This window comes from Rhamphochromis sp. 'chilingali' (genome assembly GCF_963969265.1).
Source record: "Rhamphochromis sp. 'chilingali' genome assembly, chromosome: 13".
Taxonomy (NCBI): Eukaryota; Metazoa; Chordata; class Actinopteri; order Cichliformes; family Cichlidae; genus Rhamphochromis; species Rhamphochromis sp. 'chilingali'.
In genome coordinates, this window is record NC_137940.1 from 2,347,843 (window position 1) to 2,373,949 (window position 26,107).

At 42.6% G+C, this 26,107-nt stretch overlaps 1 protein-coding gene across 1 annotated transcript; it reads left to right on the plus strand.

The window, feature by feature from the left end:
• The first annotated feature begins 999 nt into the window (after positions 1-999).
• On the plus strand, positions 1,000-26,107 carry enpp6 (ectonucleotide pyrophosphatase/phosphodiesterase 6). The gene is made up of 8 exons (XM_080901877.1): positions 1,000-1,549; positions 6,369-6,548; positions 16,399-16,510; positions 17,360-17,501; positions 17,624-17,803; positions 23,324-23,461; positions 24,779-24,902; positions 25,310-26,107. Exons 1-8 carry the CDS (start codon positions 1,294-1,296, stop codon positions 25,507-25,509), a joined length of 1,332 nt encoding a protein of 443 aa, XP_080758003.1. The 5' UTR covers positions 1,000-1,293; the 3' UTR covers positions 25,510-26,107.

The window sequence follows — 26,107 nt, forward strand, 5'->3', positions numbered from 1 at the left end:
CATTGTGCTGTCCTGTGTGGTGCAGGCCCGGGTCCTCCCTGCCGGCCTGGTACTCTGTCTCTTCGCCCCGCTCTCTGGGTTGGGATGGGTGCCGCTCTGTTCCCGGAGACTGGGACTCAGGTAGGCTCCTTTGGGGATGGCTGTCTTGCACCTTTGGGAGTGGGCATGGCACCTGGGTTGCGTTGGCCAGTGCTCTGCTTGGGTTTCAGGTCTGTTCGGTGTCCCTCAGCTTCTGCGGTGTGGTGGGCTCTTCTGGTTGACTTATACTAGATCTCTGTGGGGGCTTTAAACATCTGTGCAGTGCAGGTTTCTTCTTACTCTTTGCTATCAGCTGTGACCAGTCTGGAGCTTCTTGGTTTTACTGATGATTTTGGTGAGCGTTGTGGGGGTGCACCTGTTCTTACAACACAAGTTACTGTACTACCTGGTGTTATCTAGACAAGTGTCCTCACCTTTGTGTGAATTTTTGGTCTCCAGCCTCAGGGTGCACTTTTAGGGGTGTGCACGTACACACAGACACAAAGAGGTTGGGGGGGAGTAGGGGAGTAGGGGGGAGGCTAATGATGTTTCGAAATAATATTGATTGTCAGATGCCTCAACATATAAATGATAGTAACATGTGAGCCATTTAGGCTGTGGCTGGCAGTAACTTAAGAACCAATGCCTGTCCACGGAAGTGAATGAAGGAGGAGAGAACTGAATAAACCTCTCTGGGAGGAGCAGAATACGTCATCTTTTCATCACGCAAAAACCAAGACAAAGTTAAATTCAACAATAAGTCCTATAAAGTCTTATGAGCCGCGGAGTAAAGTTAAGGGTTTCAAATGTGAGCGATATGATTTTGAGCCTGAAGTCCATCAATGAAATGCTTCTTGAATGTGCTCGAGAACAACATGCATGGCTGTGGATGATCTTTAGGCGGATACTGACGGGCGACCACCGCGCATGTTTAATGTTCTCGTGCAGCCCCTCATAGGCTGACTGACGAGGCTCATAGTTACCTCTGGATAGTGACAGGCGGAAGGAGAAGTAGTTCCTATCAACTAGGTGCTATGTTGGTGAAATCATGATGGTGGAGTATTTATTTTCATGTTAATATAAAATACACATTTGCCCCGTCTATGAATCTTTCTCTGCACGAATGCTGTTATCGGAAGTCGATGATCAGTGATCGGCACAGCCAACAGGTTCGCATCGAGTGCGCACTGAGAAACCTTTGGTAGCTGCTGCTGCGGCACAGGGGCAAACTCCCTCTAAAGTTTTAGACAGAGAAGCAGATCATGCGTTAATGTCATGTCCAGCAGAAAGACTCCTGCGTTCTGCCCTCGGACCGTCCTGCTGCTGCTGCTGCTGTTTGACGCAGGACAGCTGGGTGTCGAGGCGCACCCGTTACTCGTGTTCTTGATCGATGGATTCCGCTACGACTACATGGATGACCTGCACCATTTACCCGGATTTCGTGAGCTTGTGGAAAATGGTGTGAAGGTTGACCACTTAACGCCGGACTTCCCAAGCTTGTCATACCCTAATTATTATTCCTTGATGACAGGTAATCCGTCTCTTTATGCGTCTCTGTAGCTTCTAACACAATAACTGATATTGTAAGAAGACATTAGGTGTAACTCCCAGCTGATCAAACAAATACGTTTGATTTAATCAGCTGGGGAAATGTTTTAGGCCCTAAACAACCAGATCTAATTACCCGGACATGTAAAACATGTAAAACATGTAAAACCCAAGAACATAAAAGTTACACTAGAGGCGCCCTGAGAGGCCTTTTAATTATACATAAAAGCGCATTAACTTTGAGGCCGTGAGAGGACAACAAAAAACACATAAATAGAAAAAGTAGGTGATTAAAATCCAGCCGTCTACACGACACATTAGTCATTAGAGTCCGTGTGCGATTTGCACATTCCTGTGTTGTCCAGCAGTGTAATGGCGGCTGGGATAGTTTCAAGCCTTGCATCCTAAGTCATCTTCCTGACGGGATCAGTTTGTGTTCAGAGTTTCAGCTGGGACTGCCTGCTCACAGACGGGGAAGCTCTCACTTTCTCCAAAGCTGTTTGGATGCTTCTTTTTACGCTGCTAATGCTTAACTGATAATAAGAGACTTCTCTGTAATCTCTGACTGCCTAGTTAAACATTAGCTTTATACTGTCTAAATAATTTAAAAAGAAAGTCTGTCTGCAGTTAGTTTAATTGTATAATATGTAATAATTGAAGTTAACTATCTGAACATGGCACATGAAAAGGCTTCTATCTACACAGAGGAGATTTAAACATCACAATACTGATGAGTTTGGGTTGTGCTGTATAAGAGAACAGCAAATATTCAGGGATACACACAGAACAAGGTTTATGACCAATACTGATACTGTAAATGTGTAAATCTGCCAGCAGTCTTTTGATTTTTTTATACAAAATAGAAAAAAATACTTTGGAGATATGTCTCTATGCGTTTTGCGTACCTTAAAGTAACACGCAAATATAAATTGTTAAAGCATAAATATTTGTTTGCCCATAAATAATTTTTACTCAAAAAAAATCTACTTTTGTTTGCCAATAAATTATTTGAATTTGTTACAATAATTACGAGAATATAACAGAAGAAAAAATTAATTTTCTGTCATTTATACAACAGAAAAGTCAGTAGAACTGTAATGTGCTAAAATCCAGAGCAGTTTTTGTTTGCCAGAACTCTTGGCGGGGGGGGGGGCTGATTCAACACACAATGGCCTGAGGATAGAAACTCCTCTTGAGCCTCTCTGTTCTTGTTCGGATGGTGCAGAACCTTCTGCCTGATTTCAGAAGCTGCAGCAGTTCGTTGCTGGGATGGGACGGGTCTTTCAAAATCAGAGTTGCTCTAGTCCAGCAAGTCCTGACGTAAATGTCCTGTAGGGAGGGAGAGCAGTCCTGCAGCAGCGTTCTGCTGTACGGATCACTCTCTGAAGAGCTTTTTTATCCTTCACACAGCTGTTTCCAAACCAGGATGTGATGTTCTGTGTGAGGATGCTCTCCACAGCGCCTGTATAGAAAGTCCTGAGGATCGCTGGAGAGACCCTGAACTTCCTCAGTTGTCGTAGGTGGTACAGGCGCTGCCTAGCCTTTTTGGTCTGGACATGAGTGTGGGCAGCCCATGTCATACGATAAGAGTGTGACGATAAAATGCAAACTGTGCCCAGGACTGACACAGACTCATTTCATATGGATAACAGAAGTTCAGAAAGCATCCACATAAACACACTAACAGAAAATAAGCCAAGAACTTGGAGTGATAGTACAGTCTAGTGTATGTGAACCCCAGACCAGCAGCCAGACCTCAACCTAACAAAAGGCTTGCAGCCTCTGTTTCTTGGTGGTAACTGTTCTGAAGTTTCTTTACACTTGATGTTTGCTTTGGGTTTCGTTGATTTTGTGCATATGTAAATACTTCATGAGGGTAGGGAGTTGTGTTGGTGTGTGGGACTATAAGGTATATATTGTTAACTTGTGACGATGCATTTCAGGTCATTTTATAGAGTAGTGAGAAAGTAATGTAACGAGGGGTGAAACAGGTAACTTTCTCTGCGAATAATTGAGTAACATACTGCATTACTATCAATAAAAGTAATAAGTAATATATTACTCTTAAAAGACTTTTAAAGAAAGTCATTGTCAGCACAAACATACGATAAAATTAGAAGCACATAGCGAAACTGAGGCCAACGCTGGTTTTAATGGGCCAACCTCACACACAGCTCACACACTCTTATGGCACGCACCGGCGAATACCCACCTTTTAAGTCTACGATACATATTTCATATGTTACATGTTACAGTCAAATAAAAAGTTCAATCCAATTTATGTAGCGCACAATATTGTAAGATTAAAACGCTACAATAACCTGATACAAAGAAACCCAACAATCAGACAGCTGAGCACTTTAGCCACAGTGCTAAAGGTGTGAAGGAGAAACCCTCAGTGCATCATGGGAAACCCCAGCTGTGCCCTGTGTGAAAGGGGCTGTAATAAAAGGACGTTTCTATTGCCACGCAATAAAGGTTCCTGTTGTGCTGAGCCGAGCACAGCGTAACCAGGAGTACTTGCACATGTTCAAACCGGCTGACCTTTGACCGCTGTGCATTGCAACGTACCTTCAACAGAAACAAAGCCTACAGCTGTGCAAAGTTCAACCACATGATAAAGGAAACCACTCTGTGCGTATCCGAGTCATGTGACCCTTTTGACAGAAGTTTAAGTGCATATAAAGGGACCTCCATTACAACAGCTCTGCAGACCTCAGGGGTGTGGAAATGTCACACTCTTCACTAGTGGGGATAGTTACAAAGCTTTCTTCTTCATGAATGAGCTGTACATGTTTTTTTAATTACACATCTGGACACAATAAAACACAAACTCTCATAGAAGATGTAAAGTCATATCAGTACACTTAGAGCGGCCGCACAAAATGACGTATGCCTCCCATTCTACTTTTAAATACTCTAGGAACAACAAGTAGGCCTGCAGAGCGAGAGCGAAGTGCTCTAATAGGGTGATATGGTACTACAAGGTCATTAAGATCAGATGGGGCCTGATTATTTAAGACCTTGTATGTGAGGAGCAGGATTTTGAATTCTGGATTTAACAGGAAGCCAAAACAGGAGAAATCTGCTCTCTCTTTCTAGTCCAGTCCCACACTGCACAGAGCAGGAGGTATGAAGTGCAGCAAACAAACCCTCAAGATGTGCTTATAATAACAATTTTATAGACAGTGATACTAATTATAGTGGGGGGGAGAGTGGGGGTCGTGAAATGTTTTCTTCTTCCTGAGGGGGCGTAACAGAAAACAATTGAGAAGCAGTGCCCTGAGTCAAGCTGAGAAAGGGAGATCAACGTGGTTGCTAGAGTTGCAACACGAGAACGTGCACCAGCTAACAGCAGCTGGAGTTTTGGGAGCTGGAAGCAGATCTCGCGTGAATGGCCTGCAGTTGACCATCGATCACCAAGCGACGACTTGCCAACTGTCCGCACGAAACCAAATATGGATGTCGACTAACAGAGCTCTCGTCGTGGCCCCCAAAGCCCCACTGATGATGAGGATGATGAAGATGATGATGAAGAAACATCTCTTGACTTGAGCCATCACTCACTAACTGCAGCAGAAACCTTCATCCGTGCCCTTGTCACCACCTGGCTTGATAACTATAATGGAGCAGCTCCAGTATGTCCAGAGCTCCTCCAGGCTTCTATGAGGCACTAAGCTCCGGAAACATCAACGCCACCCTCAGAAATCTCCTGCTCAAGTCCTGCATTACTTCCAAATCCCTCAATGCCCTGGCCCCTCAGTACCTCTGCTGCACCCATACACACAGTCTGGGTTGCTGCATCCTCAGCTATGGGTCTGCTTTCTGTCCCACACGCCCACCTCCACCCCTGTGTGGCGGCCCCTCACCCTCACACGAGCCCGTCACTGAAACTTCTCAAAACTCAAGTCTTCAACGAAACCTTGAACCTTTAGTCTTGTTTTTGTTTATTTATACTGTTGTGAAGCATCTTTGGGTTTGTTGAAAGATAAATACATTATACACATCTAAGTCATTAATATTATTATTATTACTTGCTGAACCAGGGGTCCGAAGACTTGTGTTCACCTCTTAACGGGTCATAGAAGTAGGTCAGGTCTGGGTCCAGAGGGTGGCCAGATTGTTCTGTCATGATTACAGGTTAAGCTGTTTATTTAAAAAGGTGAAGTTTGTGTGGTGATAAAAGAATCTGAGTGGAGCTAAACACGAGTGGCTATGAAGGAGCGTCTGTAAGAGGAAGAAGGTCGTCAGCGTGCTACGGCTGGACATGCAGTTACGTGTGATCTGGAGCAGCAGGTAGTTCGAGGGAAGCACAGTAAAGGTAGAGGAGGGCCTAGTGGCATTAAGAGATTTGATTGGACAATCCAGTGTGAATAATGAAAATGAACCAATGAGCTGCTGTCAGTGTTTGTAGGGCTGATGCACGGCGGCCCATCTTTGTAATTTGAACATGTTTGATTTCATTAGATATTTTTTTACCTGATGTTTTTATTTAAAGTTTTTTTGGGAGAAAATATTTCAGTATTGCAGCCGGTAATGTTTCCTGTGGCTCTGTGAGCTAATCCAGATTATTGCCTGAGCACAGGATGATCAGTGTAACACAGGAACTAGAGAACCCCGTAGGTTCCTCTGTGGGGTTCTCTGGGATTACAGGCTTTGCTCCAGGCAGCAGAACTATCATAAACAAAGGTTTTTATGGGTTTAATAATGATTTACAAAGCGATGTGCTCTGAGCTGTGGGGCAACTTTTGTCTTGCATACAGTGTAATGTTACTTTTTATTATTATTGTTCTTATTATTAGGCCGTCATTGTGATATTCATCAGATGACTGGAAACTACATGTGGGATGAAGTCTCCAAGAAAGAATTCCTAATTGGGACCAATCCTGACAGCCGGTTGCCAATTTGGTGGGACGGGTCAGAACCACTGTGGGTCACCTTGCAGAAGCTGGGAAGGAAGGTTTTCATGTACTACTGGCCAGGTACGTGCACACGATCAATGTGAAATTCTATCTGAAGTTGTCTGTTTATTAAGGTGGTAAGTGGAAATGCAATGGCAAGCTGTTATTTGCAAACTGCACATTAGCTAAAAGTAGCATTTATCAGCGCTCACAGTTTTGGTGACCAAAATAGGGAAGCAACTGTCGATTCAGCATCAATTATTCCGTCAAGTAATCGGATAAGAAATGCTTTCGTCTGATTATCGAGTGATAATAAATATTCAAATGAGAAAAAAAACATCTTTCGTTGGTTTCCATTTTAGACACTGCAATGTTTGAAGGTTTAACTGCATCCGTGGTTAAAAGAAAACAAAGGAACCCTTGGATCGTGCTGACGTGCCGTCATTGACGTCGAATTTTAATTTTAGGTACAGTCAAAGTCAAATAAAACAAGATATGTACACAACCTAAGGTATAAAGGATTTACCTTCACTATTGTTTATGCTGCTGAAAACAGCCGTTATGATGGCGTAGACTTATATAATAACCTAACAATCCTCAGGTCATGTAAAGAAAGGACGGCGGCCGTCAGCCTTCAGGAATCTGAGTAATTCAACCAGTCTGGTATCAGAGTGAGTTAACAGCTCAGGTCCAGTTCGTCTGCTCAGTAAATGGCTGCAGCCACTGTTAGCTATTTGTTATCACCTCCTCCAAACCTCAGTGATTTCTTAAAGGCCTGTGATCCCTCACCTCGAGGTGGCTGTGCCTGTGTTTCTGGATCTTTAGGAATTGTTGCAACCTTCAGTTTGCTTTAGTTCACTCCTGTGGCACAGCAGTGTGACTCTTAGTGCTGTGGTGTTCTGTGTGGATTCTCTCTGGCGCTGTGGCTTTCTCCCACAGTCCAAAGTCATGTACAGGATTAGTTTCATTTGTGATTCTCAACTGTAGCTATAAATGTAAGCATGAATGGTTGACGGTCTCTTTTCCACGAGTAGCTACTTGGCTCCACTAGACTTGACGTTCGTGGTGTATCCGTCAGACTCGGGTTTCTCATTTCCGCTGTTCCAAAAGTGGCAGTTTTGATTTTCATGAAGGAGACGCTTTCATGACTTATCAGGTGACGCAACTGAGTACCTGATTGGCGACATGCAGTCTGGTGATGTCACATTTTCTGATTACCTCAGATCGATTTGAGCCTTGACTGAGTAGGTACTGAAAAGATTCCTGTTACCAGGTACCATCAGAGATGGGCAGTAACGCGTTCCTGTAATCTGATTACTTTTTTCAAGTAACGAGTAAAGTAAGGGATTACTATTGCAAAAACGGTAATTAGATTACCGTTACTTTCCCGTAGGACCGCTGCGTTACTGCGTTACTAAAACCGTGATTTTTTGCGAGAATGTCTCATGACAGTGACGTAAGCGAGTGTGACGTTCGTGACAACAGCTGTGTGCAGATCAACAATGGATCACATATCGAGTGCAGAGAGAGTATGAGCGTGCAGCGTTTAAAGCGTGGAAGTACTGACCTTACTTTGAGTTTGATTCCATAAAAAGTGACAAAAACATTAGTGTCCGCTGTGCGTGGGAAGAAAACTTCTTTTTACAGCAAAAAACCCCTAAACTTCCAACAAGCACCGAGTAGCTACGACGTAATGGGAAACTCACAGAGAAACTCGCGGATTCTTCCACTGACCGCGGCACACCTGCACCAGGGTAAACCTCCGCCTACCCCGCTCCTGCTTTACAGGTGAAAATAGAGCAACAGGACCGCTGAGTCTTTGACTTTATTTATTTTCTGCTGTGTTTTACTTGCATCTGTTTGAAAGAGTGAGTGTAAACACAAAAAATATTTTATTTTATGAGCTGGAATGTGCAGAAAATAGGTTTAAATGTTAAACTAATTTCTTCCAGTCAGAGAATGTTGCAGATAATTAAATCTTTGCTTGATGCATAAAGTTAAAAGATTAAAACTAATAAAACAAGTTTTAAAAAGATCTATCGCTTTATCACCTGTTCAGGTTGTAAATCGTGTTTTTAAAAAGTAACTAAGTAATTAATTACTTTTGAAAATAAGTAATCAGTAAAATAACGGGATTACTTTTTTGGGGAAGTTCAAGTAACTTGACCAACACTGGGTACCACCACCTGATGGAAAACCCTAAAAACGAGTTGAGCCGTGCCCACCTGACACAAGTAGGCACTAGTGAAAAAAGGCTGTATATGTCAGACTGGTAACATTTCCAGGGTGTAGCATGCCTCTCTCTCTGTGACAGCTGGTATAGGTGCCACAAATAGGGGACCAAACACCTTATTCTGTCTTGATGCATGCTCAATCATCCCAGTGACGTCTTCAGTCTCAGCTGACTGCAGGTTTCAATCTTATAAACAGGACATTTGCATAATGACTGAAACCACTGAAGGAACAATGGGCTGGGAGGTCAGTTCCTAAATCTTAATTATGCAAATTCTCATGACCACTGATCAACAACCACTGATCAATGGCCACGAGTCCCATTCACAGAGTTGGGGAATGGCTGCAATCACAGCATGTAAGATGGTGACAGATGTACCCTTAGGCCCCTCCTCCATTCAGAGATGGTCTTTCCCTTTTCACGTAAATGGCCTCCTTGACTCCGCCCTCAAACCAGCGTTCCTCCCTGTCCAGGATGTTACATCCTCATCATTGAAAGAGTCCACTGGCCTGTAGGTGTAAATAGACTGCAGAGTCCAGGCCTGACGAGGTGGCTCTGCTGTGTTGGTCCATCCTCTCCGCCAGAGCTTGTTTGGTTTCCCCGATGTATAAATCCTGCACTTAACAGCGTACACTATGTTACTCGGTTTGTGTCGGGGACCCGATCCTTGGGGTGGACCAGTTTTTGGCGCAGCGTGTTTTGGGGTTTAACCCTCCTGTTATGTTGGTTTCCAGGAACACCAATTATGCTCCTGGGTTAATTTGACCCGGGGCAAATTTAAAAGTGTCAGAAACACCGGCATTGATTATTTTACAATTTTCTTTTATAATTTTGATTTTTTCCGTTTTCTGTAGTGATGCAGATGACATGTGACATCTCTTCTGTTCTGGGTCTGACCACAGAGACCCGGTGTTTAGAAAAAATGCATCTCAGCTGCTCCGATACTCCTGACATGTACGGGATCACTGCAGGTGGGCAGCGGTTGTCATTCTCTCCTGGATCGGCTGGAGCTTTCTTTAGGCGCCTTCCCAGCTTTGACAAAAGTCCAGCTGGGATAACCACATTTACTCAGGGCCTTCTTGATGTTCTTCTGCCTCCCTGGCTGTTGTGTCTGTGGGGATGGTGTTCGCTCTGTGTTGTAGCGTCCTGATGACGCCCAGTTTGTGCTCCAGTGGATGATGAGAGTCAAACCTTAAATGCTGATCCGTATGTGTAGGTTTACGGTACACGTCAGCTTTTAGGTGTCCCCCATTACTGATGGAAATCTCACAGTCTAAGAAGGCTAACCTGCCTTATTCTATGAGTTTCAGATCTGTGGACTCCGCACACTCTCACCATTTTCCTTCCCTGTTATATTGTTGTGAAGTACATTGTGAGGTTTATCCTGAAAGGTGCTATAGAAACCAAGTTTTACTTACTTACCACTAAAGCAGTGTTTGAGTGTGCCTTGTGATTCAGGTTGAACTTGATCTTGACTTGGTCGGTCTGGTTCAGACCTTGAGATGTTAGGGTCACTCATACTCAAAGTGTACTTTTGCAATTTTCGGTGATGTACAACTATTGGTAATTGTTCCCATCTATGCGCTAGCTTTCCAAACAAACGACCAACTATTACGGTCATGCCTGCTTACTTTCAGCATTAGCGAAGACACAATATCTACTTTTGAAATTAGGCTGAAAACTTGATAAAGCGTATCATTAGGGCTGGATCAGGTGACCCTGAATCCTCCCTGAGTTGCGCTGCAATAGGTCGAGGTTATTTTCCTTTTTCTATGTTTGTCCTTCACTCACTGTGTGTTTATACACCACTCTGTGTCTAATCATTAGTTATTATTAACCTCTGTCTCTCTTCCACAGCATGTCTTTATCCTTCTCTCACCCCAACCAATCACAGCAGATGGCCCCGCCCCTCCCTGAGCCAGGTTCTGCTGGAGGTTTCTTCCTGTTAAAAGGGAGTTTTTCCTGCTGCTAATCTTAGTATATCTCCATTGTGTGATTCATTTTAATGCTTTCTCCAGAAATGTTGGCTGTGAAAGGAACGCTCCAAATGCAACATGTCCTGCAACAGAGTGTCCAACCTAATATTTAATTAGTTAATTAGTTATAGGTGCAAAGGTAGGAGACGATTAACACGTCATTAGCATTTAATCTGGTTTATCACACTGAGCAACCATGCAAACATTTCTCCCAGCCCCACAGATCAGTTTTGTCATTTCATTTCATTTATTTATTTATTTCACACTTGGTACAACAGATCAAACAAACCAACCACACTTTCTATCAAAAAGCACTACAACCATGTGTGAAAAGGAGCAGGAAGAAGAAAATATTCTCATTAAACCCCGCCCCCTATCTACAATCCAACTTATATTACAAGTGGGCACCAAAAATCAGGGAACAAACTAATATTAACATTTCTCTCCGGTCCTAACACAAACCAAACAACAGATTTACAATCAGAATGTACCACTCCACATAGTAACAAGGAGAAAATACAATTAAATAAATAAAACAAAAAATTAGAGGTTTTATAGTATAGTAGATATTACTAACAACTGACATCTGTTTTATACATTTTGTGTATTAGATCTTGTGATTGTTAGTCACTATGATATCATCATCATCATCATCATCATGATATCATTGAGTCTCATCAACCAGTCTGTCAGAATATTTGTCTGATTTTTAAATTGCTGTTTTTTTGTTTTAAATGAAGCTTTGAGGGTTGTGGCTGTAGCTCAGGTGGAGAACAGGTCACCTACTGACTGGATGGTTGGTGGTTCGATCATGCCAAGTGTCCTTGGGCAAGATATGAATCCCATGCTGCATCCATCAGAGTGTGAATGTTAGCTAGCACGTGCTTAGAAACAGTGAATGGGTGAATGCCCAAGTTGTCAGAATCAGTCCATTTACCATCTTGATAAAACTGATTTTAATACGTCTACAAACTTCCTGAAGTCATTTCCACATAACGGAGTGACACAAGAATATGACAGAATATGCCTTTTTATGCTTTTTGCCCCTGTGAGCGTGCCACTGCTGATTTTCCAGATGTGGGATGTCATCCCGTACTCGCCTGCCACTTCCTGTCTGTCAGGTCAAGTTTGTGATCTGCTGACATGTTCAAACTATCATCCAGTGACCTGTTTGACCAGTAAACAAACTGCAGGGGAGGATGTGACGTCAACATCTCTCAACTGGAGATGTCAGACGACAGGTCTGCAGTCCTTAAAGGGTTTTTTGGGAAAACTGTGGCTTGTTTGACGCAGGAGGGAACTTTTTTCACATGTCCTGATAGGTGTGGGGGAGGGCAGGGGGAAATGTTACATGGCGTGGGGGGCTGAGGGGTGTGAAACTGGGATTGTCGGCCAGTTGATACCTCTCCACAGCGTGGGTCGATGGTCTTCTGTGGCTGGTGACCTTCCAAACTGATGCAGGGTCGTTAGCTGAAAACCTGTGAGCAGCTTTGAGCGTGTTTTCTGGGAGGTTCCAAGTTACTCTGAGGTGTTCTTCTATCAAGGTTTGTTTTTACTGTGTGTTTGGGATCATTGTCGTGTTGGACAATGAAGCTGCTGCCACATGGTGGATCAAATCAGGATTAATTACTCCATAAAATAAAATATTCATCTTCAAGAATGAAAGTTTATTTTAAAAGCAGCTAATGTCCAAACAATTTTAAAGCCTCCATAAAGCCTGAAGAGTACTTAAAAATTACAGTAGGTAAAAGTCTGGTGTCTCTTACACAAAATATCAGTAAACAACGCGAGAATTTTGCACAACATCAAAGATATTTATAGGATTCATGTGAAATATGAAGTTGTAAGCTAAGACAAAAAATCTTTTTTCAAAAGATGAAGAAGAAACAAAAAAAATATTCTTGCACACAAACTGTTTATTAAATTGAAAATGGATGAATGAAGAAATGTTAGCTGGGAATAGTTTTTGTGATTTGCAGTGCAAAAGGTCTTAAAGGTCACATTTATTATCCTAAATAAGTATATTCAAAGGAGGGAGAGAGGAAAAAAAACCAAAAAAACCCAAAACAAACGACCCCCCCCTGAAGAATACATACAAAAAAAACCAAAAAAAACCCCGAAAAAAACAACAACAACAACACCTGCGCACATCCATGTATATAATCTTGGGGCAGATATGGGAGGAGGCCACACCTCCCAGTTTTACTTATTAAAGTAATCTATAAAGAGCTGCCAGATTAGGTAGAACTGTTTAACATTATCTCTTAATGAGAATTTAATTTTCTCCAAATTTAAATGATGCATTGTGTCTCTTAACAAAGCAGAATGAGTTGGGGGGGCTTTATTCTTCCAATTTAGAAATATAAGTCGTCTTGCAAGCAATGTTATAAAACTCAGAGCATGAATTTGTTTATTATTTAAGTCTTTGACTGTAGCTACACCAAATAGTGCCATTACTGGGTCTGGGGGGAGCTGTTTTTTAAAAATGTCAGACAGAATTTTAAATATTTTAGACCAGTAGGTGGCGATGTTGGGGCATGTCCAAAACATATGTGACAGTGAGGCAGAATTCTGGCCACATCGATCACATCTTGAGTCAGCCCCTGGAAACATCCTTGAAACCTTCAGTTTAGACAGATGGAGTCTGTGCAGGACCTTAAATTGTAGCAGTCCGTGCCTGCAGCAGACAGAAGTGGAGTGAACCAGTTCTTGTGCCTTAGTCCATTGATCTTCAGTGATGTTAGTAGCCAGTTCTTCACTCCAAGCATTTCTCAAGTGGTCCAGTGTAGTTGTACTGTCTATTTTCAAAAGTTGGTTGTAGATCCTAGAAATAGCTCCTTTCTTTAGCCGGTTCATTAAGAACAGATCATCTGAAACCAGTTTTTGTGGTTCATTGGGAAAGGATGGAAACGTTTCTTTAATAAAATGACGTATTTGTAAATACTTGAAAAAATCTCTGTTTTCTATGGAAAATTTTTGCTGAAGTTGTTGAAACGAAGGAAAAAGATTATAAACAGATCCTTGATTGTCTGTATCCCTTTGGAAGTCCATAACTGGAATGTGGATCCTGAGAACAATGTGTATGCTTGGTTATGGATTAATGGTGTAAAGATTGAACATTGACGCCAATGAAAATGTTTTCTAATCTGAGACCAAACTTTTAGTGAGTCAGACACTACCGGATTTTTACATTTATGCTTACCCAGATCTGAGTTTGAATGAACCAAAGATTTAAGAGTATTGGAGAAAAAAGTCATACTTTCCATCCGTTCCCAATCAGGTCTATGTTCCCCGCCCCAGAATGACATACAACGTATGTTACAGGCCCAATAACAGAGCTGAAAGCAAGGCAACCCCATTCCTCCTGTAATCTTGGCTCTGTGGAGAAATATCTTTTTTATTCTGGGTGTCTTCTTGTTCCAGATAAACTGAGAGATTAACTGGTCTATTTTCTTAAAAAAGGTTTTTGTGATCAATATTGGGATACATTGAAACAAAAATAAAAATTTGGGTAAAGTGCTCATCCTAATGATATTTACTCGGCCAGCAAGCGAGATGGGCAGTTTGGACAGTCTTTCCAAGTTCTGTTCAGTTTGATGGTATAAATTAATAAAATTATATTTAAAAAGGCCAGAGAATTCACGGGTTACATTTATTCCAAGATATTTGAAGATATTTGAGATGGTATAAGGAAACGAGATCAATGTAGCACTATCTAATTTTTCTAAAGAACTAACAGGAAACAATATGCTTTTTGTTAGGTTGATTTTGTATCCAGAAATTTTCCCAAATTCAGTTAAAACTGTCATAATTTTTGGCAATGATTTAGTAGGGTCAGTGATATATAGCAACAAATCATCTGCATAGAGAGACACCTTATGTTCTACACCAAATCTCCTTATTCGTTTATAATCCTTTGCAGAGCGTAATTGAATGGCGAGAGGTTCTATGACAAGTGCAAATAGCAATGGGGACAAAGGGCACCCTGGTCTTGTAGAGCGGTGGAGGAGGAAAGGACTAGAAGTTATATTATTTGTATTAACCGAGGCCTTAGGTTTTGTGTAAAGCAGCTTAACAAAGGAGATATCATTAGGGCCTATGCCAAACTTTGACAGGGTCGAGAAGAGGAAATCCCACCCAACCCTGTCAAAGGCCTTCTCTGCATCTAATGAGAGTAGTATTTCAGAGTGATCAGAAGTATTATGTGTATATATAATGTTGAATAGCCTTCTAATATTAAAAGATAACTGTCTATTTTTTACAAATCCCGTTTGGTCCTCCGACACAACTGTTGGGAGAACCATCTCTAATCGCATAGCCAGAAGTTTTGACAATATTTTATTATCTACGTTCAATAGACTTATTGGTTTGTACGAACCAGGTTCCAAAGGATCCTTACCAGGCTTGTGGATTAGAGAGATAGTGCTATCATACATGGTTGAAGGTAAGCATCCTTTAGTTAGAGCTTCGTTATATACCTCCAAAAGAACGGGTGAAATTTGTTCGCAGTGATTTATTAATTATTTTTCTTACACGCATAAGAAAAACATATGAAACAAATTCATTTTAAAGCTGTGAAATTTTGTGTTCGGCACCGCCTGGCTTCACTGCAAATGGCGGCTGACTTTATCACAGTGCTGGTCTGGGGACAGCTTTAACATCACTCCGGGTTCTTGGCTGGCTTAGCGCTACCGTGCTGTCTGTGCTTGTGAAGAGCTGCAGTTGTGTTTAACAGTATGATGCTGTTGTTCTGTCCTGCAGCAGTCTCCACTTTAACATCTTCCTCTCATCCTTTTGTGCAGTGACAATAAAAGTAATGTCCAAATCCTCTGACACACAGATTGAAATCAGCTGCTACTTCACACACATGTATTCTGACTCTTCTCTCGAGGGCATACCTCCACCTCTCTAGGCTCTCTTCCATCTAGATCACTACAGATCCCAATGTCCTCAGCAACCCCCCTGAGACACCTGCCTGACCTCATCTGTCCATCACCACTGCGAATAAGAACGGGCTTAGAGTTGGTTTCTTTACCACTGTCTCGCTGTCCTCATACATGCACTGCACCAGCCGTTCTCTAGATCCACAGTGCAGCTCCTTCTGGCTTTCTTTATACTTCTCCATCAACACTATTAAAGCTAGCATCACATCTGAAGTGCTCTCTCTCAGCATGAAGCCACAGCAGTTGTCACAACTCAGTAAGTCACTCCATAATATGGCCCATGCCCTGAAAAGCGTACTGAAGATGTGGAAATAAATAAATTCTTTCAGTGTAATTATTTCATTGTTTCCAGTAAAAACCCGACTTGTTAGCTGACATTACATGTAATTACAGGGTACTTGCACCTTAGTTGCAGGTTGCAATAGAAAGTGTTACCAACTTATACAAACCATCAGAAAATAAAGAAGACGAGTAAACACAAGGGAACAATGAAGCTGAACTCCAGCAATAACAGAACGATAACCAACCAAACACAAAGATTACAATACAAAGACTCCTGACCCCAAAAACACTAAACCCAGGTTCAGAGAGGGACAATGACAACCAAGGGAAACTGCTGTAATTTCTTTTGTTAGAATAACAACACACATACACTCTGATGGCTGCTGGTCAACATAATAAGCAATTATTGTCTATGACATACAGGTAATGGGCTATCATAGCATGTTAACTGTTTACAGAGGTGCCTGTAAATGATGGAGTCATTTCATGTGTTTCAGGCTGTGAGGTGGAGATTCTGGGTGTCCGTCCATCTTTCTGTGAGGAATACGTGTACAACCCCTCAGAGAAAAATCTCACAGCATCAATAACAAATGCACTAACAGTCTTAAGGTAACATGAATATCAATGTGTGTAAATGTTAGCTGGATAGAAAAACTGTCTGTACGAAAGGCCGAATGAGGCAAGTTGTGAAAAGCACTTTGAGTGCTTAGTACAATAGAAAAGAGCTATAGAAGATCCGATCGATTCACGGTCTGTTTTGCACAGGGAGCGGTCGTTTGCTGACAGAATTCATTATTGTTGTTGCAATTTAAATGCAGTTTGAATCAACACTGTGTTCCTCCATCAACTGAGCTCAGCCCTTTCTGAATGAGGTCTGCATCAGCCACGATGACCACAGCTGTCCGCTGCAACACTTAACAGCTGAACAGTTCCTCCAATAACTGTTGCAGCTTCACTGACATAAGGACAGTTACAGAAAATGTCTACCTCACATCACAGTAAGATGTCATACAATGTAAGCACCTTATTTTATTAGTTTGAGCCTGTGTTTCATTGCTTTTATTAACTTTACTACTGGAGCATGGGTGTAATGTCACTCAGAGCTCCAGCGTTCGATGTCTGAGGTAACTAGAATGCAGTGTCAGCTGTGGAAAGTAGGAAGGCACATTTATCCAGAATGAGGAGACTAGAGGTGAGAGTCCTAGGTGATGCACAGTGAGCTGATTCAAAGATAAGTCTGGGTAAGAAGCACAGCACAGAGAGAGCAGAAGAACAGACAGTGCAACAAGACGCAAAGATGAGCGTGACAGTTTTTGGTGCACTTAAGAAAATAACACTTAGAGAAGGTAGAAGACTAACCATTTAATCTGTTTGTGTGTGTGTGTGTGTGTGTGTGTGTGTGTGTGTGTGTGTGTGTGTGTGTGTGTGTGTGTGTGTGTGTGTGTGTGTGTGTCTTAGATCAAACCAAGCAGACATGGCAGCAATATATTATGAGAACATTGATGTGGAGGGCCATCACTTTGGTCCAGACTCTCGTCAGGTCAAAACAGCTGTGCAACAACTGGATCTTGCAATGCAGAAACTCAACAGCAAAATCAAAGTAATAACACAATAACTGTCACTACAGTTGCAGATTCTGCAATTTTTCCTGTCATGTGGTTTGTTTTCATGTTCTTTCATTCTTTCAACGTTTTCATTCTTGTTTTTGTGATGTTCCTGCAGGAGATGAACATGGTGAACCAGCTGAATATAATGTTGTTTTCAGACCACGGTATGACAAAAATCCACTGGATGGAGAAGGTCATAGAGCTGGATAAGTATATCAACATGGCAGACATCGTCAAGATGATGGACAGAGGCCCAGTGGTCAGTCTTTGGCCTGAAGAAAACAAGTTCCAGGAGGTGAAACCAGAGTCATTGGCTCTCTCTGTGCACTATAGGTCATTTCTGTGAGCGCTCGCACTCTTGTGCTATTGTCACTGTAATCACAACCATTTTATGTCATGAAACTTGTGACTGTCAGGAAACTACACCTTAGTCAAATGAATGAGCCAATGGTTGTATTACATACAGAATAACACATTACAAAGTATTAGATCATAATATTTTTCAACAATGCAGTTTCAGCGTACTGAATTCAATAATGACAATACAGTTACAATGATGTCATTACATCAAATATCGTTTTTTCCTGAGCACTCACACCTGTCTATAACTTTTGAGGACTAGAGATATGAAAAGGATTTTGTATTTTTATTGCACGACAAAACAAGATAAAGTGCAAACTGTGACATGGGCTGAAGCAACTACATTATATGCTAACACGTCAGCTCTTTGCAAGCATCCACACAAAACTCACAGAACTCTGTGGAACTGTAACAAGGTGCAAACCACTGTTTCTACTCGAGACCAGGAAAGCCACATAAAGCTTTGGCAGCTAAAACCAAGATGAACTTTTACCATAATTATGGGATGAAAATGGTTGAAGAAGGAAAGGAACAAAGCTCACCACATTATCTGTAAACACGATAAAGGCAGAGTTATGGGATGCACATATAGGTTTACCAAGAGAGTCAGGTCCTTAGTATTATTAATGTTGTGACTGCTGATATAAGTAGTAGGATAAATTCCCAAGTGCACAGGGCTTTACTGCAAAATGGATTGGACAGCACTTTATGGTGCAAATGAATAATGATGCAAATCATACTGCAAAGCAACCCAACTTTCTCATGGCAGAGAAATTCGGAAGGTTGCCGGTTCGAGCCCCGGCTCCGACAGTCTCGGTCGTTGTGTCCTTGGGCAAGATACCCGTTGCCTACTGGTGGTGGTCAGAGGGCCCGGTGGCGCCAGTGTCCGGCAGCCTCGCCTCTGTCAGTGCGCCCCAGGGTGGCTGTGGCTACAATGTAGCTGCCATCACCAGTGTGTGGATGTGTGTGTGAATGGGTGGATGACTGGATGCGCTTTGGGGTCCTTAGGAACTAGTAAAGCGCTATACTGTCATGATCAGGCTGTGTGCAGGCAGGAGAGGACCCAAACACAAACTCACGGGACAACAGGACTGAACTCAAAATACAGCTTTATTGCTGACAGAGGATAACGGCGATACAAAATAATATGAAACTGAACTGGGAAGCACTAAGGAACTGACTCACGAGGAAACACACGGCGGGGCACACAGTCATGAGGGAGAACGCGACACTGAACTGAGGGAGACGTGGACATACATGCACAGAGGGTAAACGAGGGAAGTGGGAGCACACGGGGAACACAGCTGACACAGATAATCGTAACGAGACAGGGCAGGGGTGAACACAACATGACGCATACTGACGAGACACTGTCAAAGTAAAACAGGAAGTACAGAGGTTCAGACAGGAGGAGAGAGCACGGACATAACGGAAAACATGGAATAAAACACAAGGAGGGGAAACAAGGGCTCACAGATACACAGAGGGGCACACAGGGGGTAACCAAATAAGGAACATCTTAACTAAACAACCTGGGAACCAAGGCATAAATAGGGAACAAAATACAAAACACACAAAAACTAAGAATACTGGGCCAACATGGCCCAGGACCATGACATATACAAATACATTTTACCTGATTTCAGCCCATTCTTTCAATTCAGTTCACAAATAACAAGTGGAGGTAACTGTAGTAAAGGCTAGAGATGGTAATTAATAAGAATGTAGGGATTCTGATTCTGTTATCGATATTACTTATCAGTTCTCTCATTGGTTGTCACTGGGTTCTCACTAGCTCCACTTTACCTTTGTGCTAATTAATTGCATGTTGTAAAGCTGAGGCTACAGTTGCACACACCAACACACATCCAAATCCTGATGAGGACACACGTATGATCTTTAGTATTTTGCTATGAACACAAAGCCGACAGCACAAAACAAAGATGAAACCCCGCACAAAGAGACTTCAAAGCGATCGCCACGGTGATTCGACTGTAGAAACCTGAGAAGGTAGAAAGGCTGTTGCTTACCTGATTTGCAGCTCACAAAGGACCGCCCACTTCACCGTGGTCGAGGTACGAGGTGGCTCTGCTGTGTTGTAGCCAGAGGTTGTTTGGTTTCCCTGCTGTATGAATCCTGCCAATCCTCCTGCACTTAACAGCGTACACTATGTTACTCGGTTTGTGTCGGGGACCCGATCCTTGGGGGGGACCAGTTTTTGGCGCAGCGTGTTTTGGGGTTTAAAAGCCACAGAGACCCGGTGTTTAGAAAAAATGCATCTCAGCTGCTCCGATACTCCTGACACGTACGGGATCACTGCAGGTGGGCAGCGGTTGTCCTTCTCTCCTGGATCGGCTGGAGCTTTCTTTAGGAGCCTTCCCAGCTTTGACAAAAGTCCAGCTGGGATAACCACATTTACTCAGGGCCTTCCTGATGTTCTTCTGCCTCCCTGGCTGCTGTGTCAGTGGGGATGGTGTTTGCTCTGTGTTGTATTGTTCTGATGACGCCCAGTTTGTGCTCCAGTGGATGATGAGAATCAAACCTTAGATACTGATCCGTATGTGTAGGTTTACGGTACACGTCAGCTTTTAGATGTCCCCCATTACTGATGGAAATCTCACAGTCACAGAAGGCTAACCTGCCACTGTTCATATCCTCCCTGGTGAATTTGATGTGTCGGTCCACCGAGTTAATGTGATCCGTGAATTGTGGAACGTCCTGAGATTTGATTTTTATCCAGGTGTCATCCACATATCTGAACCAATGGCTTGGTGGTGTTCCAGGGTAGGATAGCAAAGCCCTCTTTTCCACTTCTTCCATGTACAAAAAGGGTGAAACTGGGGAGCCCACGGCACACCCATGTTTCTGCCTGTAGGACTGACCCTTGTATGTGAAGACACAGTTCAAACACACTTGGTCGATGCTGAGAGCGGTCCTGCTGCTGAGGTTGGGGTCATCCTGTAACCTCTTTCGAACTACCTCCAGCGCTTCCTCGACTGGGATGCAAGTGGAGAGAGATGTAACGTCGTACGAGACCGTGGTTTCATCTGCCTCCATCATGACATCTCTCACTTCCTGGGTCTCATAAGTATTTTCATCACTGAGCAGTGACAACATTTTCTCATGATAGTCTTTTTGATTTAGCAAAACTGTGCACCTAGCCTTGTGTGCTGGAAGGATGATAATGTTGTTTACATCACTAAGTGATGTGAGTGCCTTCCTCTCCTCCATGCTGATGCTGGATGCAGGAGTCTTTGCATCACTGAGACAGGCCGAAACCTTCATCCACAGTTGCTCTGCGTTTCTCCCACTGAGAACGCTACGCCCATATAAACAGAATCAACTTTTTGGGGTTCAACCATTATTATTTTACATTTTAATATGGAATTCAAAAGTTTTAATATTTCAACAGATTTTAACAGATTTTAAAATATGACCATTTTAACATGGTCAGAAACACATAAGTACTGAATAAATCAATAGGCTAACACATAATAAATTGTTGATAAATAATCCATATTCATAGGTAACATATTGATACAACAATGTAAATAAAAGAATATTACTCATGTAAATTTTCCTCAACATGACTTCCAAAAAATTTACCAAGCTTAAAGTTGAAATGTTGACATCCAAGGTTGGACGTCGTATAGATGTCCTGCATTGGTCAGGGACCGATGGACTCAATGTAGATGATCTGCATGTTTATCCAACGTCCAGTGTTGAGAGGATGGGCTCTGGCAATGACACTCACAGAGAAGCCAAAGCCTTTGTTATGTTGGCTTGTCCTGTTGGAAAATAAACCTTTACTCCAATCTGAGGTCCAGAGCACCGTGGTGCAGGTTATCAGCAAGGACAGCCTGCTCTTTACCCTGACTACTCTCCCAGTTCCTTCTGTGAAAAACTGTGCCACCACTATTCTTCACTGTAGGGATGGTAGACATGATGCTTGGCATTCAGGCCAAAGAGTTCAATCTTTGTTTCATCATACAGGGAACTTTCTTTTACAAGGTCTGGGAGTCTTTTGACAAACTCCAGGCAGGCTGTCATGTGAAGCCACCAATGAGCGGCTTCTGGCTGTCCTTCTGAAAGGCTCCTCTCTCTCCAAAGAGCAATGCTGGAGGTCTATCAGAGCGACCTTCTGGTCACGTAGCCAGCTCTAGGAAGAGTCCTGGTGGTTTCAAACCCTTTTCATTTATGGATAATGGAGACCAGTGTGCTCCATCATCTCAAAGACACTCAATACTGCAGAAACTTTTCTGTTCCCTCCCATATCTCTGTCTCAGTGCAGCCCTGTCTCTGAGATCTAAGACAATGTCTTGGCCTTCATGGCTTGCTCTTTCTCCCTCTCTTCCCCTGTGTGTGTGTGTGTGTGTGTATGTGTGTGTGTGTGTGTGTGTGTGTGTGTGTGTGTGTGTGTGTGTGTGTATGTGTGTGTGTGTGTGTGTGTGTGTGTGTGTGTGTGTGTGTGTGTGTGTGTGTGTGTGTGTGTGTGTGTGTGTGAGAGAGGGAGAACCTTAAGAGTATTTGAGATGAATTATTATCACTGTCATGTTACTTTTGTCAAGATGTGTGGGATGCAGATCGTGTTAAACAAAGAGGATCCAAATGCAGATGCACGGAGACCACATTTATTTTTTTGCCTTTCAGCCTTTATTGGAATAAGACAGTGCTGCGTGTTTCCCCTCTCTCGCTCCCCCGTCCATGTACCAGGGGCCGCAGGTCAGATTCAAACCTGGGCCTACTGCTCTCCGACCGTACAGCATATGATCAATGAGTTGAACCGGCAGCTGTGGAGACCAGATCTTAACCAAAGGCAAGCCATTCATGTGGCTCAATGTCCAGATACAAATACGAAGGAAATTTAAGCTTTCAGATCACAGGAACTGAATGAAGCAAAATACAAGGAGGGACAAGGAGCTGGGAAACACTGGGGAAAGGTACAAAGGGAAAAGGACCGGAAAATACACAGACAGGTGATGAGGAGAGTGGAAACAGCAGAGGAACACAGCTGGAACAGATGTAACAAAACAGGGGAAGCAAAAGTGGACACAAAGCACATGAGACGAGGACGGTCTAAGACAGGAAACACAGCGAGAACAGAGACAGATACCCAGAGACAAGACACTCACACTTGACACTGGAAGAGAATAACAAACACACGACAGACATGATACAGAGGGAGTGAGAGATGCACGGGCTGGGGAGACTACGGGGACGAAAGGACTCAGGGACAAGAGGAAGTCAAACGACCTAAAGTCGTCTGACTTACACAAAAAGAGACTTAATACTGACAGAAAATTCATAAGCACAAGAGACTGAACTGAACCCATAGAGACCAGGAACATAAATCGATGAGCGAGATCACAACAATGAAAAGTAAACAAGATTGAAAAGTGCAAAAAACAGCAAACACGGGGTCAAACACTGCTTCTCATTTTGTTTATTATTCCAGGTATCTGCCAGATTGTCTGAGGTCCCTAACATGGGTGTCTATGCCAGAGAAGAGATCCCTGAACGATTCCATTACAAGAAAGGAAAGTTTGTTTCCCCCCTTACACTAGTGGCTGAGCCAGGATGGTTTATCGCTCCGGTAATGGACAATCTTCCTTGATCTTAACTTGCTGTTATTTTGCATTATATATATCATATATACTACACAGCAGCATGGTCCCAGGGTTGTATTCTTCATTCTGTCTTGAATTGTTTTACGCGTCTTTAGAAACATTTGGTTACTTTGTCTCTTCTAATCATTTATAGTTTTTGTGTCCTTGTGTTTTGGTTTATGTTTATTTCATCTCTGTCTTGTTTATTCATGCCTGCCAAAGGTTTCATGTAAAGTCTGTGACTGTACAGTATTTCTTTCTGGGTGAGTTTTCCACACTGTCTTCCCTGACTGTTGGCACCTGTTGTTAGTTGTGTTGACTTCCCTTGTGTTTCTCTCTCTCCCGTTGTCCAGACAAAGAGAGGGTGAAACTCCCAAGTGAACAAAGTTTGTATATTATGGTACAAACAAGAATGAATGTGATTGGTTAAAAAATCGGGGAGGAGCTGCAGTTTAGACTTGGCTCCTGGTGTCCACAGTCTGGTGTCCGGCTCATGTTTCATCTCTGCTCCAATCAGACGTCTTCTTCCATCAAAAAAAATTCTTTCTACAACACAAATCAAATCTTCTCCCACATCTGGAGCAGATGTTCCCATGAATGTGGACCTTGTAGCTGCTTTGCTTTCGCTCTTCTGTCCAGTTCAAACCAGCTCGATGGGTTTAGGTCTGGAGACTGTGCCGGACCTCCATGTTTCCAAGCTCATCTTGTTCTTTGTTCCTGAGGTGGTTCTGCCACAGCTTGGACTGTGTGGGGTCTTTATCCTGCTGTAGGATGAAGCCCTGACCAACTCGGTGCATACCAGAGGGTCCTGCATGGTGCTGCATGAATGCTGTGGTAGCTGTTCTGGTTCAGGGAGCGTCTCTGTACCAGTCACTGACCCTGGATCAGCAAACAGCCCCAGCCCGTTGATGCCACACACTGTGGAACTTTCACCTACTCCACGGCGTACAAAGATCCTGCATGAAGATTTCAAATGTTGATCCATCATCCATAAAACCTTCTTCCAGTCTTCAGTAGTCCAGTGTCGGTGTTTCGTGGCCCAGACGAGCCTCTGAGTCTTATTCTGACGTCTGGCTTTCTTGCTGCATCCTGTCAAACCTGCAGCTCGAAGTTTCTCCTCACGGTCTTGAATACTTCTGAATCTCATCATGTGCTGACTTAAAAATGAACATGATGTTGCCTTAATGATTTTAATGTCACACATATACAGTAATGTAGAGTTTTTCTGTATCACATACACTGTATTATGAATATATATCTATGACACCTACATTTGTTTGTGTTTATATCTGCGTCCTTTCCAGAACAAGGCAAGTCTCCCCTATTGGAAAAATGACTCTGGGGAAGCGTCCGCATGGCAAAATGGCTGGCATGGGTACGACAATGAGTTCATTGACATGAGAGGCTTCTTCTTGGCAACAGGACCCGGTAACAAAGACATTTTGCATACAGAGTAAAAGACACCAGACTGATCTGTGCATGTGCATGAATGTATGCATCAATGGATGGAGGCATGTTTACAGTGCACGTGGCTCTGCAGCAGTATTTTCAGTAATGAGTCATGATCTCATGGTGAATGATGCTTCGTGTTCTTCGTTCACCATCTAAAGGTCAGCTTATGTAGAAACTTCAGGTTTATTCAGTGAAAATATTTTGTAAAAGAGCTGTGCTGTCAGATTTATTGAAGATATACCAAAAACATATTGATTATCCTGAAATTGAATCAAATTGACCTGAATTGTCACGCTGTCTGAGAAAAACATCATTAGCTGTGGTGTACAGATGCTGTTATTCTGCTTAGGTTAAAAGACGTTTGTTTGCTTCATTTCTTTTAGACTTCAAGATGAATGTTCGGGCAGCTCCAATCCGATCGGTGGACATCTATAATCTGATGTGCTGGACGTTGGGAGTGGATCCTCTGCCCAATAATGGGTCCTGGTCTCGGGTCGAGTGCTTGCTGAATAGTTCTAATGGTGTATCTCATCCCTTCTGGATCTACTCTGTTGGTCTACTAGCAATCATACTGACAGCATAGTCCGAAATGATTTAACAGGTTTGTTTACGGCGTTTGATAATAGCTAGAAATTATTTTATTTTCTAGAAACATTTGTGAAAGAAAGTATCTGTGAGAGGACGGGAATAAATCAGCTTGAGATCGTTATAGTATTCAGAATAAAATATCAACAACACATAAACTGCATCCTAATCTACCTGTCTGCCTCCAGATATTTAACAGACTATTTTTACAGTTACTGTTTTGGTTTGGTGCCAATAAGCCCTTCAGTCTTTGGAAAGTGGACAAAGTTGCAGGCAGCAAATCTGGTTGAGAGCAACAGTTTTTTGTGCTGTAAGTGAGAGCATCGTGGCACGTCACACATTTCCTCTTTGGTGTGACAAAAACGTCTGTGTTTGGTGTCAGTGCCTTTCACAGGTCCGTCACACTCACCTTTCACTGATTTTGATTGACTGTTTTCTTATTGTTGGGTGATTTTAAAATGCTTTTCAGTCTTTATGGTGTTTGATTATTGGTCCTTGTTTTCACGTTCTTAGCTGTCTTAAAGCTGTGACAGCCTGTGTAACACACCTTTTGTGAAAAGTGATCTATATGAATAAATCTGAAAAAGTGTGCTTGT

Coding starts and splice junctions, on each gene's coding strand:
- enpp6 (XM_080901877.1), top strand. CDS start 1,294: ATGTCCAGCAGAAAGACTCCTGCGTTCTGCCCTCGGACCGTCCTGCTG. Junction 6,549..16,398: donor TTTCATGTACTACTGGCCAG/GTACGTGCACAC, acceptor CATGTGTTTCAG/GCTGTGAGGTGGAGATTCTG. Junction 17,804..23,323: donor AAGAAAACAAGTTCCAGGAG/GTGAAACCAGAG, acceptor TTATTATTCCAG/GTATCTGCCAGATTGTCTGA.